The 19,644-nt window shown below is 35.1% G+C and overlaps 1 protein-coding gene across 1 annotated transcript in view; it reads right to left on the bottom strand.

Annotated features, from left to right (window-relative positions):
• Positions 1 to 5,485: 5,485 nt before the first annotated feature.
• Pde3b (phosphodiesterase 3B) overlaps positions 5,486 to 19,644 on the bottom strand; it is a 178,091-nt gene continuing 163,932 nt past the window's right edge. The window contains exons 18-22 of the mRNA XM_023719327.1: positions 18,448 to 18,647; positions 15,362 to 15,565; positions 12,840 to 13,001; positions 8,680 to 8,926; positions 5,486 to 7,364 (exon numbers count right to left, since the gene is read on the bottom strand). Coding sequence (XP_023575095.1) covers positions 7,150 to 7,364; positions 8,680 to 8,926; positions 12,840 to 13,001; positions 15,362 to 15,565; positions 18,448 to 18,647 — 1,028 coding nt within the window. The 3' untranslated portion in view covers positions 5,486 to 7,149. The remainder of the gene's footprint in view (positions 7,365 to 8,679; positions 8,927 to 12,839; positions 13,002 to 15,361; positions 15,566 to 18,447; positions 18,648 to 19,644) is intronic.

Below are 19,644 nucleotides of genomic sequence, written 5' to 3'. Positions count from 1 at the left end.
TGGAAGACCCAATACTATTATGGGCAACTGGACTCTTTTAGAATATTTTGCTGAGTTTACACACCTATAATATTCAAATAACGGAACTTAACAAAAAAAAGGTATACAGACGATTGTATCTGTATATTCAAAGTGGTTTAGATAGATATATAGTTGCATTCTCTTAATGAATAGAATGATTCTTGTACAGCAATTAACCACTAGGAAGAATGTATGCATTGTGTTAATTATTGAAACTGTCCTACCAATTTGATTTGCAACTGCCTCATTGCTATTTATCAATAAAATTATGGGAAAAAAATAAAATAAAATCAAGCAAAAAATAACATTAGGCAGACCAATTAGATAAGAGAGATAAATAAAAGGAATAATTCTTGGAAAGAAAAAAAATAAATACATACATACATACATACTGCTTTTCATTATATACCAATTACTGCCATACTGTCTCTCAAGAGAATGTCTGTTTTTTTTTTAAAAAAGGGGGTAATACATGAAAACAAGAGACAAGAAATAAAATGTCACAGGACTGTCCTGCTACAATGCTGTATATGGTTAGATTTCTAAACTTTTGTATAAAAATATAATTGTTTATTCCTATTTTTTAAATAGTTTTTAATTCTTTTTCTTCATATTCTGTAGAGGCTTAAAGTTTAACATATCAATACTTGGTGGAAAATACCTGTTCCATGTTATGCCTAAGATGTTTGATATTCAGACAGATCAGTTAAATCCAACTGCCTATGTCATAGGATAATAATAAGCTTCTCTTCTGGAGGGTTAAGAACTTAAGTTTGCAGACCAAAATTTGGAGAAAAAGAAAGGCTGCAAGGTCAGCCAACATTTTGGCCCTAGCCTTTCAAGGTCAGTGAATACTCAGGACATAGGAAAACCTGTACTGTAACACCATGTAACTCAGTTGTTTCCCAAATTTTCTCATCATGGAGATTATGGGGCCACAGAGGAAAATGATTGATGATGTAGAGTGTGCCTAAGGAGAGTCACATGGAGTGAAAACATCCTCTCAGGCTTTCACAGAGCGCAAATTGGTCAAGCAATGGCCATGACTCAGCCACATGGCTGACACTGACAAAGGATCTACAAACTGCAGTACAGGGTTTCAGGATAAATCCTGAGAGATTTGACTGACCTCATCAGATACAAAAGCTACATTTCTTGTTATGTAAGTCTTGCTTTATGTTGGTCTTAACCATTGATTAGAAAAGTATAAAAACGAAGTATTAAAAGTAAAGCCATATTAATATGCTAAGCTGTAAAACGCTCAAATCAACAACTTCTGACATTGCCAGTCTTATGGAAAACCCACTACTATTATGGACTACTGGTCTATATTGGAATATTTTGCTGAATTCACGCACCTATAATATTTAAATGACAATGGAGTACCCTTCTCTGACAAAACTAAACAAAAAAACGGGATACAAATGAACAACCATTTTGTATCTGCATATTCAAAATAGGATAGATTATACAGCCACTTTCTCTTAATTCATTGAATGGAAAGATTTGTTCTAATAGTGTTTGTGGACAGGATATCATGTCTGCATCTTGTACAGTGAATAACCACTAAGACAACAATATGCAATGCATTCAGTATTGAAACTGTCCTACTAATCGGTTTTGAAACTCTCAATGCTATTTGTTTCTCCATAAAATTATTGAAAAATAAAATAAAAAAAGAATGTCTTTACTCACACCTATGTCTTCCAGAGTTCTACCTATTTTAGCTGCTAACAAATTGTGTTTCTGTTTTAACATTTAGAACTTTGATCCATTTTTTTATAAGTTTAGTACATGGTGACAGATAGGGGTCGAGACTGAATTTTCTATATGTTCATAGCCAGATTTCCCAACACCATTTGTTAGACTATATTCCTTTCATGGTAGTTTTGACCACAAAGGTCAAATAGCTATTCCTGGTGTCTCTTTTGCCTCAAGTTATTTTGAAGTAATTTCTTAAATCTACTAAGCATGCATAAGTGAAAGTTATTATTTAGTTCTAATTTAATGAACTTCATAGTAAATGTCTTTATATCAAGAATTAGCTTATAGACAATTTTAGTAAAGGTTCTTTGAATATTTAAGAAAAATATATTCTCTAGTTGCCAGGTTTGAAGTTCTACATATGTCCAATAAATTGGAACTTATTTATATTTTTATTAATTTTTTTGGCAGAACCAGGAATTGAACGCAGACCCTTGTGCTTGCCAGGGAAGTGTTTATTCCACTGAGCCATCTCCCCAGCCCCATTAATTTTTGATCTTTTTAACAGTGTTAAACCCCCACTTAGGTTTGTGGATTTACTCCTTGTAGTGCTATTCACTTTTTTTTTAATTTTATTTATTTATGTGTGTGTGTGTGTGTGTGTGTGTGTGTGTGTGTGTGTCCAGCTCAGCTCACCAGGGGGCGGGGCTGGCTGGCATGTGGTGCTGGGGATTGAACCGCGGTCCCTCTGCTTTGCTAAGCTTGTTCTAAGTAGGTGCTTTAGACCACTGAGCCATCTCACCAGCCCCTCAATTCACTTTTAATTTATACATTTTATAGCTATTTTAGTAGATGTTTTTCTGTTCCCTTAATATAGAACTATTAACATTGTGTAGTAACTCTCCATTAATAATAATGTTTTTCATCTTAAAATGTCTGGTTTAGAAGTTTTATACTTTTGATAGTTCTTAAAATTTTAGTAACATACACAATTTAACAAGTCTGAAGTTTAATATCGTAATCTCTTTTCTAAAGCACATAAATTTCCTAAGACTGTAGTCTCTTGAATTTGTGTAGTCTCTTGTTATCCAGGATATATGTGTTAGGTTCTTTGTAAAGCCCCACAAAATAATTATTATCCTTGGTCATAAAGATGATGATTTGGCATTTCCTTTTTGTTTTCTTTTACCAATTTCATTACTTCTTTCATCTCAGACCTCCCTTCTGGGATCATTTTTCTTCCTCCTGAAGTATATGCTTTAGGTTGTTGGCATTCTAGTGCAGTCAGTGGGCTAGCAAGATCAACAGCATATTTTATTCCTTATAACTTTCAAGAAGTACATACTCCTACAGCGCCTAATTTTAAGAACTATCATCTAATAGTGCCCACTACAGACTTACTAGATCAGAATCTGCAATTTATCCATATGAATACAATTTAACTACATAGTTTACATGCACATTAAAGCAAACTTTAAAAGTACTTCTTTTAAAATTCTGTTTGAGCCAGATAGACTATGTACCTGTCACCCCAGCTGCTCAGGAGGCTGAGGTGGGAGGATCCTGAGCGCATGGCTAGCCTCGGCAAGAGTGAAACCTCAAGCCCAAAGGATGGGAATCTGCTTAGGGTGTCTTTTGGTTGGAAAATCTCAGTGTTTATCTGAAAATATTTTTACATTAACCCCGAATTTTAATAGTTTTACTGATTAACTATGACAGAAAATGTTGTAGTGTCTTTTGGCTTCTGTCGTGTTGAAAGGTTTTGTCAATCTAAAGCTATTTCTTTCTGATTTTGAGTGTGTTTGTGTGTGTGTATATCTCATTGCTTGCTCATTTTTGTTATTTTTTCTTTCATTAGGCTTTTGATACATGATTTGTCTTTTTGTAACAATGGGACATCTTGAATTGTAAGGAGTCTAAGTCGGCTTTACTATTTTATGGTTCTTTTGTGTTTCAGAATTCTCAAGAAAAACAATGGAAGGAGAGGGAGAGAGAAATGGAAAGGGAGGGGGAGGGAGAGGCTAGAATAGGAAGTGTGCGTGCATGCATGCACATGTGTGCATAAGGAGTAGTTTATGAGACTGTGCAAGCTGAAAGCTCAAATGCAGTACAGCAGGCTGAAAACTGGGGCCAAGCGTGATGTTAGAAGATTGAGTCTGCAATAGAAAAGGCTCGCAAGGAAGCACCTCAGTAGGGGATTTCTGTGTGATTGCTTACACAGGAGTTCTGTCTCTAGGAAACCCATTTTTTGCTTTTAAGGTCTTCAACTCACTGATGAGGCCTATGCATGTTATCAGTGTAATTTTCTTGACTTAAAGGAAGCTTATAGTTGTTAATCACACTTACAAAATACTGTCACAGCAATATCTAGACTATGTGACCAAAAGCTTGTGTACTTAGCCTAATGAAACATAAAATTTAATGAACACATTGATCTTTGCTTGTGAGTTTACATTTAATTGATGTTAACATAAACATATCCACAATGCCTAAAGTTTGTATTTCCTTTTGTAGGGAACCAAGAGAGACTACTCATTTAAGGTCACTGGGGTCACCTCAGAGCTCCTATTATAAATTAAGAATTGTCAGATTTTTTTATGACAGGCCTGGGGTTTAAACTGAAATTTCAGTGTAGATGTTGAATAACCCAGAGTTTAGATGACATACTTTATCACTTGCAGCTTCTGTTCTGCTTTCTAAACAATGGCCTCACAAATCTTTGTTTAGCAATTTAAAAGTGTGCTATTTGATCCTTTTACTTCCTGATTAAACCTGTTTCCCTTTTCCTTAGAAACAGTTTAAATGCCATGTAATACTTTGTAAGAGCCTTCAGTTAACCATCATCTGCTTTCATTAACTACTCTTTCTGTTTCAGCCACCCAAATCTTGGATGGCTTCTCCAATATGGGGATGGATTTTCCTCTCCTAGCCTTCAAAATGTGCTGGTTTTTCTCCTACTATCATCATATCCAAGGGAGTTCCATTATTCACACCCTTAGTCCACATTCACACAACCACCTTTGACACCCCCCCATGACCACAAGAGGCTTTAGTGGGACATCTAGATACAAGCCATAACACACCCAATTATAAATTTTAAAAATTTTAGTGGAGTGCTATGGAGATAGCACAGTGGTATGAGTGCCTGCCTTGGCAAGTGCTTGGTGGTGCATGCCTATAATCCCAACACTAGGGAGGCTGAGACAGGAGGATCACTATGAGTCTGAGCTGTGTAGTGAGACCCTGTACCAAATATATAAAAAAAAAAATTAGTAGAAATGATTTTTTGAGCTTCTTTGGGCTAGTTATTTGGATATATATATCAATCTATAAAAATTAATTTAAGGATTATTTTTAAATGATATAAGTGACAGTATTTCAACAGAATAAAAAATGTTCTTTCAAGAAAATAAAAATATAAACTAAGCAAGTGCCATGCAGACTTTCAATAATTACAACAGAAATGTGACATTATACATTCATGCACATGTATGAATTTACAGATACATGAGTAATTTTATTGTCAAAAAGGGTACCAAAAATGCATTTATGTAGAATGGAAAATGTATGCTGGCAAAATATAAGCACAGGATATATACATATATATATGTTATATACACATATATATATGCAACACACATATATATTCCTATATATACACATTTACACACATGTGAAAATGCAATAGATTTTTAATTTTTTATTATTGGGTAATATACGGTGTGATTAGTTTGTAAATGGTGTGGTAATGATAGCAAAGTTGCAGAAAGAAATTCAGAACTCAGTATGCTTAATAAATAAAGCTTAGTAATTTATTAAATATAATGATATTGTGCAGGATCAAGATCCTAACACTTAATAGATCTTTAATATCTTTCAGGTAACCCAAATATTCTAGTTAGATAAAAAAAATTTCTGCTAATATTATAGTTTAAAGGAATTGCTTTATAAATTATTGGGTCATTGTCTACAAAGTTGCACAGCTCCAACATATGATATAATCTTGAGAAATAATGAAAAACATTAATTCACCCTTTCTGTATCATTTTGGCTACACTTTACAACCTCTGATACATTTTATAGTGAGGATCTCTATCTGCACCACAACAAGTTGATAAACATTACCAATACTTTTTTTTATAATTTTCTACATAATGTGGTTATTTGTTAATATACTTTTTGTGAAATGCTTTACTAAAATATTTAGCTTTTAATATAAACTGAAGTATTCTCATCATTTATCTCAGGTATCAATCTTGTAGTGGGACTCTAGAATTACTGAGCAATGACAATTCATTTTTGTCATGTAGCTTCAGCCAAAAAATAACAAAAAATGAATGCTAGTTTTATAGTAACTAAACACGTGACATGTAGATAGAGATCTGAAGATAACCATATATATCAATTACTTATTCATGTGTCTTTTAGAGCTCACCCTTTTGTTCTTTATTTTTGAAGGGATTAATTTCATTTGATTTTGCATTAAGGCAAAAGACAGATTAACTCCTTTTCCTTAAATTTAATTAGCCTCAAATTCATCTAAGAACAGAGAAAACAATGTTCATTTCACAAAAGGTTAACATCAATATTAAGACAACTTTTTTCTTCTGACAAATCCATTTATATTAAGTAAATGTTTAAAAATACAAATCCTGAGCAAGAGTAAAAGAACAGTTTTGACTAAAGAATAAAATTCCTTCAAACAGCTTTAAAATTCAACCATGGAACATAAGTCCATAAGACTAGAATTCAGATGCCCATGGCAACCTGAATACTCTGAGCAGAAATAAAACACACACAGCTAATAATACATAACAGTACAAAGCATCAGAAATCGATGCACCTGGATTTTGTTAAATATAACAAAGGTCCATCAAGTCCTTCATGGATAAACCTAGCTGGGAGAACAGCGCTAAACAGTGTATTGCATTGAGCAGAAATTACTCAGAAAGGCCACAATGGATTCCTTCTTATATAGGCATAAACTTTTTTCAAAACATTTAAAAACATAAAAGATATGTTTGGAAATATAATACAAATCCTGTTTTCATGAAAGCAGAAAGTTCTGACCACTTTGGAAAATGAAGTCAAGTCACTTGATTTTTTAGTTATAGCCCCTGCCCCATGAAAAATAAGAGCTCACTACCCAGCAAAGCAGCATTACGACACAGTATCCATACACCAGAGAAGGCTCTGAGTAATGCTTTGCAACACAAGGTACCTGAAGCCCAATCAAAATAGGATTTCCTAGTCCATGTGGTGAAAGTGCTTAGGAGTGGGACACTGCCAGCGGAGCGAGGATCCTCTCACAGTATTAAGGCCTGTCCATGTGGGAATGGTCAACTGAAAGTCAGCACAGTGAACACCAGGCAGTGATCTCTGATCCTGGCACAGCCCTCCAGGCTTGTCGATATGACTTTTCTTTTATTCCAACTGTCGCTCTTCCTCTTCATCTGCTTCTTCGATGACCTGAATCTCATCTGTTTGAGGTAAGGAGGTATTCTCTACCTGTAGTTTATTCCCCTCAACTTTACACTTTTCTTCTTCCTCTATAATTTCCTTCCATATTTTGTGGTTCTCGGTGAGGTGGTGCATTAGCTGACAAAATATTCGCCGTCTGCCTTTCCTTCTTTGTTGTTCTGTGAAATTTAAAACAAACATATTCTAATCATAGCCATATAAATGTCTCAGCGCCTAATGTATCCTTAGTTACATAAGCACTGAGGTTCTAATAGTGAAAAATAAGAACAATCCCTGAGTTAAGCACCTCACATTCTAGTGGAATAAACAAGACAAAATGAAGCAAAATATGAATGCATTCAATGGTATTAAATGTCTGGAGTAAAAGTAAAACAGAAGAGGAATAAATAAGACTGGGTAGGAGGGGAGAAAGAAGTATAGTACTGAAATTCCAAATGAAAATCATAAAAATTGAAGTTTAAAACCAACCTCTAAAAAGTTTTTATATATTTAGTTAAACATGATTATCAACATAAGGTGAATATTATTTTTAGAAGTCATCCAGTCTTCCCAAAGTGACCCTCATAGTAATGTCATAAAATCTTCGTTACATTAATCCCAAAGACAAGGTACATATGTGTGAAAGGGTTGGGAGATCAGCTCTGTGTAGCCATCCTATCTGTTTTGATTTACAGCGTGCTTAGGAAAAAAATACCTAGGTAAGTATATTGTAAATATTACTTTAAAAAGCAAATGCTTGCTTTACTCACAATTTACATCAGAGATGAATGCTTTTTTCATTTTCCATTTATATTTAATGTCTTATAAAGGAAAAAATATACATCACTACAGTTTCTTAACTGAAATTCTTAATATCACAAGACTTAGTTCTCTCCTTAGAGCTCAGAAACTTACATTTTCCTTTTCTCTATATTATTTGATCCAGGGGGCCGAGGAGCTGGCTCAGTGGAATGAGCACTTCCCTGGCAAGCACAAGGGTCTGAGTTCAATCCCTGGTTCCGCAAAAACAACAACAACAAAAACCATATATTGTTTGATCCATTTCTCAAGTTTATGTGGAGGGAAGATTAGCAGGCTGCTTTAGAAGCTGTGTTCCACACCTGCCTAGGAGAGTATGCGGTAGGGTGTTGGAGGACAGGATGAAGGAAGACCAGCTGTAAGCACGCCTACCTCACAAATGCAGGTGTGGTGACAGCCATGCCATGCACGCTCACGTGGAGCTTGCTGAAGAGTACTGCTAAAGGACAGCATCTCAAGAGATGATGTTTCCACTGAATGAGAATGACAATTCTTGCATTTGATATTAACACAGTACCCAACACATAGCAATTACTCAAAACTTGACTACTGAATCTAAACATGTAGGCAGTATTTAGTCAAGGTATGACTGCTGAATTTATACCTAAAAGCAAAGTTCTAAATCCAAATTAAATGGACATATGTAGCTAATAATATTAAATACAGTCTTCTTACTAGAACTTAGGTTGTCTTCCATTTCTTCATCTGTGTCTAATTCTTCACCATCCTCATCATCACCACTTTCACTGTCATCTTCTTCTGCTTCTACCCACTGGCCTGGCAGCAAACCAGCAGCATCGTAGGAGTTACACAGGGGACCCACTATGTGAGTGATGAAAGATTCTTGGAGTTTTGCTAGTTGAGGAGATGAACGATCCATGAAGGGACTGATGGGTAGGCCAAGATTTGCTTCTTCATCTCCCTGAGCATTTTATAAAGAAAACACATTTTTGACTATTTGAAGACCTGATGTTAAAATATCTTGAGGTTCTTAAAATATATTCTAAAAGTAATATTTACAAAGAAATATCAATCTACTGTATCATTTCAACTGTAAAAATTTCTCTAAGACATGAGGAATCTTAAAACTTTTTTTTCATATTCTGTCCACATCAACCAGTATGGATGACATTCAGTTAACAAGGAATACATGTATCTATTAAAATAAGTACCCACAATTTTACTGACCTGCAAAATTCTATAATGTCAAATATAGATTCTCTTTCTCCTGAAAAAGTTGAATTTTGTTGTTATCTCAAATGTAGGCAGCAGAATTTTCTAAGGGTTTTTCATTTTTCCCACCCTTAACAACAGGACCCTCTAATGAATCTAAATCAGAAAACTCAATATATAAAACAAGAGTAGAGCTACTGCTGTTCAGGTAAGAATTTGTGTTCAGACTTCCAACTGCCTGACATCTAATACCCTCCTCCTGGTATGGCTGCTAAGGCTCTAGCCGGCACAACTTGAGGACAAAAACCATTTTTGTCACTTAAGAGCTATGTGGTGCTGGACAAGCTCTATTCCTATTGTTATCACATGTAAATTTTAAATAATAATTGCCATATAAGGTTGCTCTAAGTATGAAAGGTGATATTGTGCAAAATGAAGGATTCCCTAAATGATACAAATGATACTTATTCACAGTGTGGTCCTAGTGTCTGAACTGTTTAGAAATGAGTTACTCCCCACAATGCATAACTATGCATGAAAGTAATGTTTATCTGTTAGAAACAACCAGAAGCTGTCCCAGTGATTAACTGTTCCATGATTTAAAGTCTTCTACAATTTGATATCTGTACAGCTGGGCTAGGACTGGGAATATAGCCCAGCAGCAGAGCACTTGCCTAGTATTGGAGGCCCTTGATTCAGTCCCCAGAAACACAGAACCAGTACAAGAATAGTTAGGTTTATCCATAGGACTCTGAAATTTCATAGGTATACCCCAGGAGTTTGGGTTTTCTAAGCTATGGCACTGAAATGGTTATAAGGGTACAAAGACAATATAATTAGGATAATAAATAAAATAAAAGCTGGGAAAATCAGAATTGTATAACTATACATGAAGGAAGTTTAAAAGCTCAACAAAATAAGAAAGAATATCAATGATATGTAATAGATGGCTAGGATATTTATATCTAGTAGGTTATTAGATGACATTTGTCTCCTTTAACATGAACACTGAAATCTAGAAAGATTAATTGAAACTGTCTGACTCAATATATTGCTTTTAGTGACAGATCTGGAATTATAATAGCTAACATTATTGAGCATTTACATGTCAAGGACTATTCTAAGAACTTTACATATATTTATTTAATCTTCACAGCAACTGTATGAAGTAGATATCATTATGCATATTTTATCACAGAGGATACTAAAGCACAAAGTTTCTAACCCAATGTTACACTGCCAATGAGGAAGAGAAACTAGGATTCAAACTCAAGCCTGGCAAGTTTGTTTCATAAATATTAATTTTTACCTCCCTTTAAAATAATCATATTAGTTGGATCTAAAGGAACATTTCTAATGGCATTTTCCTGAGTTAGTAGGTTTTCTAAAATTAACATATGCCACTAAGTTTTTATCTGTTTGTACAAATAATAAAAAACCAGAATTTTCTTTGGCACAAAATTTCTCTTTTGTGGACTTAAGCTCTGTTGGAAAACTCTGCTTAATTACCATCGAGTATGAAGGCAGGAATATGTAAACTACAATCTTTTAAAATGGGTAAATAGGGCCGGTGAGATAGCTCAGCAGACTAAGTAAGTGCCTGCTGAGGCAAGTGTAGGAACTGAAGTTCAATTTCAGGCACCACATGCTGCACCAGCCCCACCCCCAGGCCTGCTGAGCTGGCCTCTGAGACCAGGCTTGCTGGTGTACACCTGTAATCTCAGCACTGGGGAGGCTGGAAGGAGGATCACTATGAGTCTAAGCTGTGTAGTGAGACCCTGGACCAAATACATAAATTTTAAAAACTAAAATTAAAAATGGGTAAATATAACCATTATAAAAATTTCATATAATTTAGTATAAATGTATCATAGGACAGCACAGTATTATTAATCGTGGAATATTTATATTTCCATGACTGTATGGTACAGTATAAGTGGTACCTCAATTCACAAAAATTTGTTCTACAATTTTGGACAAGATAGCCACATTTGTTTCTGTGGGAAAGATGGATATGGTCATGTCTGTCACCTGATGCAGAGTTTATAAGCAAAATAAAAATTCTGAAAAATGCTTCTATTTGCAAACCAAATTGTTTGCAAAACAAAGCATTCATGAACCAAAGTATCACTGTACTCAGTAACTTTGCAAAGGTGGGTCAAAGACATTGCATATTGACAGTACAACCCAGACTAACACAGCATACCATTTGCTTGCATGGTTGTGCAAAGTCAAATTCATTACTCCTATGTTCTGCTTATGGTAAGAAAACCCTGAAAAAAAGGAGCCCTCACTTACTAGATATCATGACATTTTCTGATTATAACCAGGATTCCTAAAGACTCCAATATCCTAGCCTAGGTCATAAAGTGTATTTGACATTTTGGAGATAATGAAATGGGAAGCTTATGACAGACATCAGTTCACTTTTACATTATAAGAAAGCACAAGACTGGACAAAAATCACAGATTCTGCAAAATGGTAGGATCATTTTTAAGAGATGATTTTAAAAGGTACAAAAAAAGATATGTTTATCTTTGAGTCCTTGAAAAATCATTAAGTACCTACTCTGTACCCATGCCTAGCCCTGTACTTTTTCCCATGATTTTATTGAGAAACAAATAGCAATGACACAGTTTCAAACCAAACTGGTAGGACAGTTTCAATAATTAACACATTGCATACATTCTTCCTAATGGTTATTTGCTGTACAAGATGTGGACATGATATTATATTTACAAACACTATTAGAACAATTCCCTCTATTCATTAAGAGAATGTAACTATATATCTATCCTACCATTTTGAATACACAGATACAAAATGGACATACATCTGTATCCCCTTTTTTGTTTAGTTCCGTTATTTGAATATTATAGGTGTGTTAACTCAGCAAAATATTCTAAGAGTCCAGCAGTTCATAATAGTACTGGGTCTTCTGCTTCACTGGCAATGTCAGAAATTGTTGACCTGAGTCCCCTACAGCTCAACATAACAGCATGGCTTTACTTCTTATACTTCGTTTTTATACTTTTCTGCTGGATGGTTAAGATCAAGATAAAGCAAGACCTATGCAATAAGAGTTGTAGTTTTTGAAGCCCTGTATTTTTTTCCTAGCCTTCTGCCAGGTCTTTTGCCCATGTTTCAGTGGGAGAGAAGTTGTTAGTGTTTCTATGGCAGAACTGAAAATTCTACTGTAGCATTATTGCTATTCTTTAAACATGTTCTAAGTAAACCCTAAACTCACTTAAAAAGTACTCCATTCAGAAATTGGTTGTTCTAGATTGTAATTCTTTCTTTCTTTTTAGCAGAACCGGGGATTGAACTCAGGCCCTTGCACTTGCCAGGGAAGCACTTATTCTACTGAGCCATCTCCCTGAACCTTACATCATATTCTTAGGGTTGAAATGGGCTTTGGAATCACATTCTGTCCTTTGCTGTAGACTAAACTTACTCCAGAAAGGCTGTAGGCAATTTTTTGTTTGTTTTAAATTTTAGCAGCAAAGAAAGAAAGAGCCAAGAAAACACTAGGAACCAGAGCAAATGCTCTGATCCTTTAGGAAAAAATAACTCAGATTTCAAACACTTAATATAACTAACCAAATCCTTATAATTTCTTTCTTCACATGACAGCTCCCACCAATCTCTTTATGCAACTCACCTGCTCATAAAATTCATTGACAATGCCTTCTGTCCATTTCAAATGCAAGTCCCGAACTTTTGCTGGGCCATTTATATCCGCTAGTTTGATGCACACCTGGCAGACTAAGAGGCGATCATTTTCACTACTCCATTCTATACCATTACTATTTACATCATTGGCCTATTTTGAAAAAACAGAATTATTTTAGGTTCTAAGGGCACAAGAATTTTCTAGTAGTTGTTTTTACCAAGTTACCTTAAACTTTATTTTTTTCAGGTTTTCGTGTGCATTTATTTCATAAAGATATTCTACAAAATGTTAAATTCCACAGTATCTCTGATGGAAATTCTGACTCATTTTGCCCATCTAGTGACACCAGTGTATCATTCCTTGATTCTAATAGTACAAATAGAAAACTACATTGTTGAGGTACAAGAATGATATTAAATGAATCCAGGTAAGCATTTAGAATTCAGACATCAACATTATTTCCAGTTGAAGGAAACCTTGACTCTTTGATGCATGTCTAGGAGTTCATGCAAAACTGTTTAAAAATTGTTTTTCTGCCAAACAGAAATTTGCAAATACAACGTATTCCTCCCATGATTTCTTCGATAATTTCAGAACTGGCGTTCGGCAAAACTGTCTTTTTTATTAAATACAACCTCAGAATTCAAAATGGGAAGAATGGGGGCCAGGAAGATGACTCAGCAGAATAAGCACTTCCCTGGTAAGCCCAAGGATTTGATTTCAATTTTCTGTTTCTCCATCCAATGATCTCGGTGGAAACCTCCAAAATGACACAGGGAGAAAAACTGATCTTAGGTGGGGTGACCTCCAAACCATATAGAGAACCTCCAAATGACATATGGAAAAATGCTCTCCCGACCTGACCTGTATGAGTTCGTGTTCTCTAAAACCAAAGAATGAATTTTAGGAACAAACGGAGGTATGAGCAGAATATATTTCTTGATAGAAAGAAAGCTCCTGTCCAAGAGAGGGACAGGAGGGGGGCCCGAGTGGGTAGTTCCCCTAAACTTTATTTAAATGACAGAAATTTTAGTAAATGCTTGTTTTAATAACATAATATGGACTTATATGCTAAATTTCCTATTAAAGTGTTATTGGAACTTCAAAAGAAACCATAGTTGTTAAAAACATAATGGGTCTCAATATTTGTGATTACCACAGAAAATAAAAGATATATATAATATATATATTATATATGTTATGTACAATAAATATATTTTAGATACATCAATAAGTCATAAGAATTATAACTGTTTTCCTCAAAAAAAGTGTGCTTAAGGAGCTAAAGAGAAGTTGACTCTAGGAACAAACGGAGGTATGAGCAGAATATATTTATTGATAGAAAGAAAGCTCCTGTCCAAGAGAGGGACAGGAGGGGGCCCGAGTGGGTAGTTCCTCTAAACTTTATTTAAATGACAGAAATTTTAGTAAATGCTTGTTTTAATAACATAACATGGATTTATATGCTAAATTTCCTATTAATTTAGCATATAAGTCATAAGAATTATAACTGTTTATAGAAGGAAAAGCAAAGTGATATAGTTAACAAAAATAAGTACTAGAAGATGGTTTCTATGGTTTTAAATCTTGACTCAAGGGCCAGGAAGATAGCTCCGTAGCACAAGCGCCTTCCTGGCAAGCACAAGGTCCTAAATTTAATCCCTGGTACCGCAAAATCAATCAACCAATTAATCAATCAATCAATCTTGACTCAGCATGATTCAGTGTGTAACTCTGGGAAAATTACTTAACCTATTTGAATTTAACTTTCTTCATCTCTACGTTAGCCATATTTCCATGAATATTAATACATGAAAATGCCTCATTTATAATATGCTGAATTCTAACATTTAAACAAATAGAATTTAGTCAAAATTATTATTCACCAACTCAAATTTCCTTTTGTAAAAAATGAAAATATGCCAGATTATCATGGGTTCTGAACTTTAGTATGAAGTGTTTTGGGCATTAAATTTTTCCATCAAGAAAAAATTTATTTATGTAGTCCACCAACATATAAACTATCTAAAAGAAGAGCCTTCTTAATTGAAACTGAGTGGGAATTCAAGAGCCCCACTCAGGTTACACTTTCCTAAGAAACTTCAGAACAGAACTCTGAGGCACAGATTCAAAGGTACGCACATAAGCCAAGTGTGGTGCTACACACCCGCTATCTCAGCACTCTGGGAAGCTGAGGCAAGAGGATCACAAGTTCAAGCCCAGCCTGAGCAACCTGGCAAGAGCCCTTCTCAAAAAAAGAAAAAAAAAGAAAGAAAAGAAAAGAAAAAAAGAAGGGAGGGAGGGAGGAAGGGAGAGAAGGAAGCAGGGAGGATGAGGAAGAAGGAGAAGAAAAAGGGCTGGGGATATATTTCTATATTAAGACCTGGGTTTAATCAATTATTTGTTACCACATGAATAGTATTCTAACAACATTAAAGAACACTGTTATCAGCAACACTATCAACAATGATTTCTCTTTCTGAAATCAGGCAGTAATTTGTATAACAAACCTTGGCATTGAATTCAGCAAGGAAATCAAAATGCTTTTTAAGATCTGTGGCAAGGATTGCTTCAATGACTAAAAAACGAAAGTGCTTGAACTCCACATGGTCAAGATTAAGAAGGAAGTTGTATTCTGGGCGAGAAAGATATAGATTCCAAGCTGATGCAGCATGATGATTTTCTAGAACGGATCTGTCGTTGTACAAAACTGCCTAAAAAGAAATTTTAAAAAATGAGTAGTTATCTCAAAGACATGAAATTTTAGTAATTAAAAAAATTACTCATCATAAAAGAAATGTATCTCTAAACCTTCTCTAGGTTTCTATCGTCACTAACAGCTTTATCTGAGAAGGTTTACTGATGGAATGAAGTAGAGCTCAAAATACCACCTGCCAATTTCTTGCAAGGCAGCCTGGTAGCTGCAAAGAAGATGAAATTTGGAGATGGATAAACCCATTAGTTTGCCAGGTATGTACACTGGAAGGAAAGGTGTACTTTAACCTCTTTGAATGTCAGCCTACTTAATTATAAAACTATTGTTACATTCCTTCAGATATTAAAATACCTAGTAAAATGCCTCCTACCCAGTATATTATTTATATTACCAGCCTGCTCCTAATTTTTTTTAAATCCCGAAGAGAAAGACTAAGCTTTTAGTATCCCTAAGGGGTCAATTTATATTTAATAGATTTGACTAACTGGTGCTCAAATCTGAAAAGCATTGATAAATATTGGACTAACCTTGGTCAGGAAATAGTAATGAAATGCCCTGCTCAATAAAATATAATGTACTTTCTTCCCATTTTACGTTATCTGTTGTACATTCTGGGTTACATTAGGGAAGTGAAAAAAAAAGGAAAGGAAAAGCAAAAGGAAAGAATAATACATATAAAAGATAGTCTAAACAGTTACACTGCTAATTTATCTCCATTTACTGAAAAGCTAGGATTGTGCTAATATTGTTTGAACGATTAAAATGCCGATACCTCATACCCTGATTAGCTAAAGATAACAAAATAACATGCAATGTATGAACCATTGTTACTTTCCTGTCATATTGTTATGGAATTTTTTGTTGGTTTGTTTCTGTTTCTTAAATGAAAATTAAAAGAAAAAGCACAATGTAAAATGCATACTCTGTAAAGCTGCCTGGCATAATAAACTCTCGGCAAGCCAGTGCAGGAAAAGAAATGAGGAAACTCAGCATTCCTTCACTGTTGCAGTTGCCTCTGATCTATCTAATGATGAGGACTTTGGAAGGTTTTATGTGTTAGGATGGAGAGAATGGACATTTGAATTTTGCAGAATGTTACTGCAAATGGAGAAATATGTCCTCCAGGGTGGGTAGTTTCTCTCCCAACAATTTTAAGCAAATGGACAAATACTAATTACTAGATTTAAATTAACAAGAAAGTTACCTGTGGAAATCATGAGCTATGAATATAGCTTCACTGGAGAAATGAATGACATTGCCATTCTAACCTGTTTATACATGCATACTATTACACTCACATACATATTTCCACATTTAAACATGCCTCCCCCACATTCACTCCTACACTTGATATTTAAGAGAATTTATGTTGTATTGTACGCCAAAGAGACAGAGGTGTAAAAAAAGCAGAAAAGTTACAGATTGTGAAAAGATCAGGACTGAAGTTTCAACACAGTAAAGAAGTTCTTCACAGTAAAATGAAGACATCATATGAATTAAAAAAAAATCACTTGAGTATGTACTGTTTGTAAGGTATGTGGTTAGAAACAAATGACATTTTAGAAATCACCAACATAAACGAACATCCACAATCATATTAAGTGTATGTAGTTCCAAGTTTTTTAAATTCATTTTAATGAGAAAAAATAAAATAGCAATGAAACATTTTCAAAACAGGTTAGTAGGACAGTATAATAATTAATACATTGCATATTGTTGTCTTCATAGTAGTTATTCAGAGGACAAGATGCAGACATGCTATCTTGTCTAAACAATAATAGTACAAATCTTTCTTTTCAATGAACTAACCTCGAGAGAAAAAATTCTCTCAGGCTTTCACAGAAAGCAAATTGCTCTTAATGAATAGAGTGATTTGTTCTAATGGTGTTTGTAAATAGAATATCATGTCCGCATCTTGTACAGCAATTAACCACTAGGAAGAATGTATGCAATGTGTTAATTATTGAAACTGTCCTACCAATTTCATTTGAAACTGTCTCATTGCTATTTGTTTATCAATAAAATTATGAGAAAAAAAAAGCAAATTGGTCAAGCAATGGCTGTGACTCATACAGTTCCAAGTTTTCATGTTTAAAATGATGCTAATCCTAGTTACTCATTTTAGGAGACCTCCTACCACTTTATTCAAATTGTGACAATAAAGGAATTTTGTATTTAGCTACACTAGATAAAAAATAATACTACACCAGATTAATTCTTATATATACTAAAAGTTCTTAGAAACACCATTTTAGGTCTGGATATTAAGGTAATCTCAGGAGAAAAAAGGGAAGGAGAAAGAGATTAATAATTATCCTCAACCATAATAATTTATAAACATATGACTAACTTAGCCAGAAGGAATATAAATCTTATATCTAGTCAGCGTTCTGTCCATTTGATCAAGAGCAAAAATATTTTTGGCATCTCCAGAATTTCAAAAAATAAAACTTATTATTCCATAAACTATTTACTCTTTTCTAGTTGATGAATGTGATTTTTCCTAATTCTGTAGCATAAAGCATGTCAATATCATGTGGTTTTTTTTCTTAATTTTATTTATTTATTTATGTGTGTGTGTGTGTGTGTGGCCAGCTCAGCCCACCAGGGGGCGGGGCTGGCTGGCATGTGGTGCTGGGGGATTGAACCGTGGTCCCTGGGCTTTGCTAAGCTTGTTCTAAGTAGGTGCTTTAGACCACAGAGCCATCTCACCAGCCCCTATATCATGTGGTTTTTAATCTAATTAATTATAATGTATGGTCTTACAAGTCAAGTGAAATGGCCATCTGACTCAAATGAAGAATAATTAATAAAAGCATATTAAAATGGTTATAAAATTTCAGAACTAGTCTTTAAACTTTCTGAACAAGTATTTCCTACCTGTGGTGCATTTGTAGCCACTAGAAATGCATTTGTCCTCCCGGGGTGATCATAATCATGCATAGCAGCTGCCACATACAAAGCCATCAGTTCTAACGCAGGAATATTGGAAGAGAGGCAGCCATAGCTCTCGTCTGGAATAGTGCAGCTCTTTGAGGAAATATAAGCAATTCGTCCAGGATTAATTCTACCATCGGACTCTGAGGAACAACAAATAGCAACATAAATCAGCATTAGCACAGACTCCTGCAGAATTACGCCACAGAGAGGATTACCTAGAAGGTAATATGATCACTTATTTGCTGATTTAAAAAAGACTCCATGGAATTAAAATGTATACTCTTTCCACTATACACATTAGAAGACGTGTTATATCTGGTCTTAAAGTACTTTACAGGCCTTGATAGTATGTCATGCCATCCTGATGCTGTCTTACTCAAGCTAATAATTTTTAAAATTTATTTATCTATTTATTTGTTGGATACAGGGTCTCACTACGCAGTTCAGACTCATAGTGATTCTTGTCTCAGCCTCCCCAGCACTGGGATTACAGATGTGCACCATCACGCCTAGTTTTGGGGCCAACATGGCATGTGGTACCAGGGATCAAACCTGGGTCCTTGTGCTTGCCTAGCAGGCGCTTAGACCACTGAGCTGTCTCCCCAGCCCGAGCTAATAAATTTTAAACCTCTGATATTCTGTACATTTGTTGCTTAAGGACTACATAACATGATCAGGATCTAGGATGTAAGAGAAAAAATAACTGATAATAAAATTTGATAAAAAATGTATAGAGCGGACGCACTTGCGTGAGGGGTTTCTGTCACCTTCCGTGCCATGCAGCAGAGCTTGTTTTACGCCCGCTCAGCTGCGCAGGTGGAACCAGGAATTGAACTCAGACCCTTGCTCTTCCCAGGTTGAATTGACCAAAGCAATGGTTATGGAGAAGCCTAGTCCCCTGCTGGTTGGGCGGGAATTTGTGAGACAGTATTACACCCTGCTAAATCAGGCCCTGGACATGCTGCATCAATTTTATGGAAAGAACTCTTCCTATGTCCACGGGGGATTGGATTCAAATGGAAAACCTGCAGATGCCGTCTACGGACAGAAAGAAATTCATAGGAAAGTGATGTCACAAAACTTCACCAACTGCCACACCAAGAGCTGCCACGTTGATGCACATGCTACCCTGAATGA

Source organism: Octodon degus, unplaced genomic scaffold, assembly GCF_000260255.1.
Source record: "Octodon degus isolate 3935 unplaced genomic scaffold, OctDeg1.0 scaffold00067, whole genome shotgun sequence".
In the NCBI taxonomy this organism is placed as follows: Eukaryota; Metazoa; Chordata; class Mammalia; order Rodentia; family Octodontidae; genus Octodon; species Octodon degus.
Note: the sequence above shows the minus strand (reverse complement) of the source record. Positions and strands in the feature narration are given on the sequence as shown.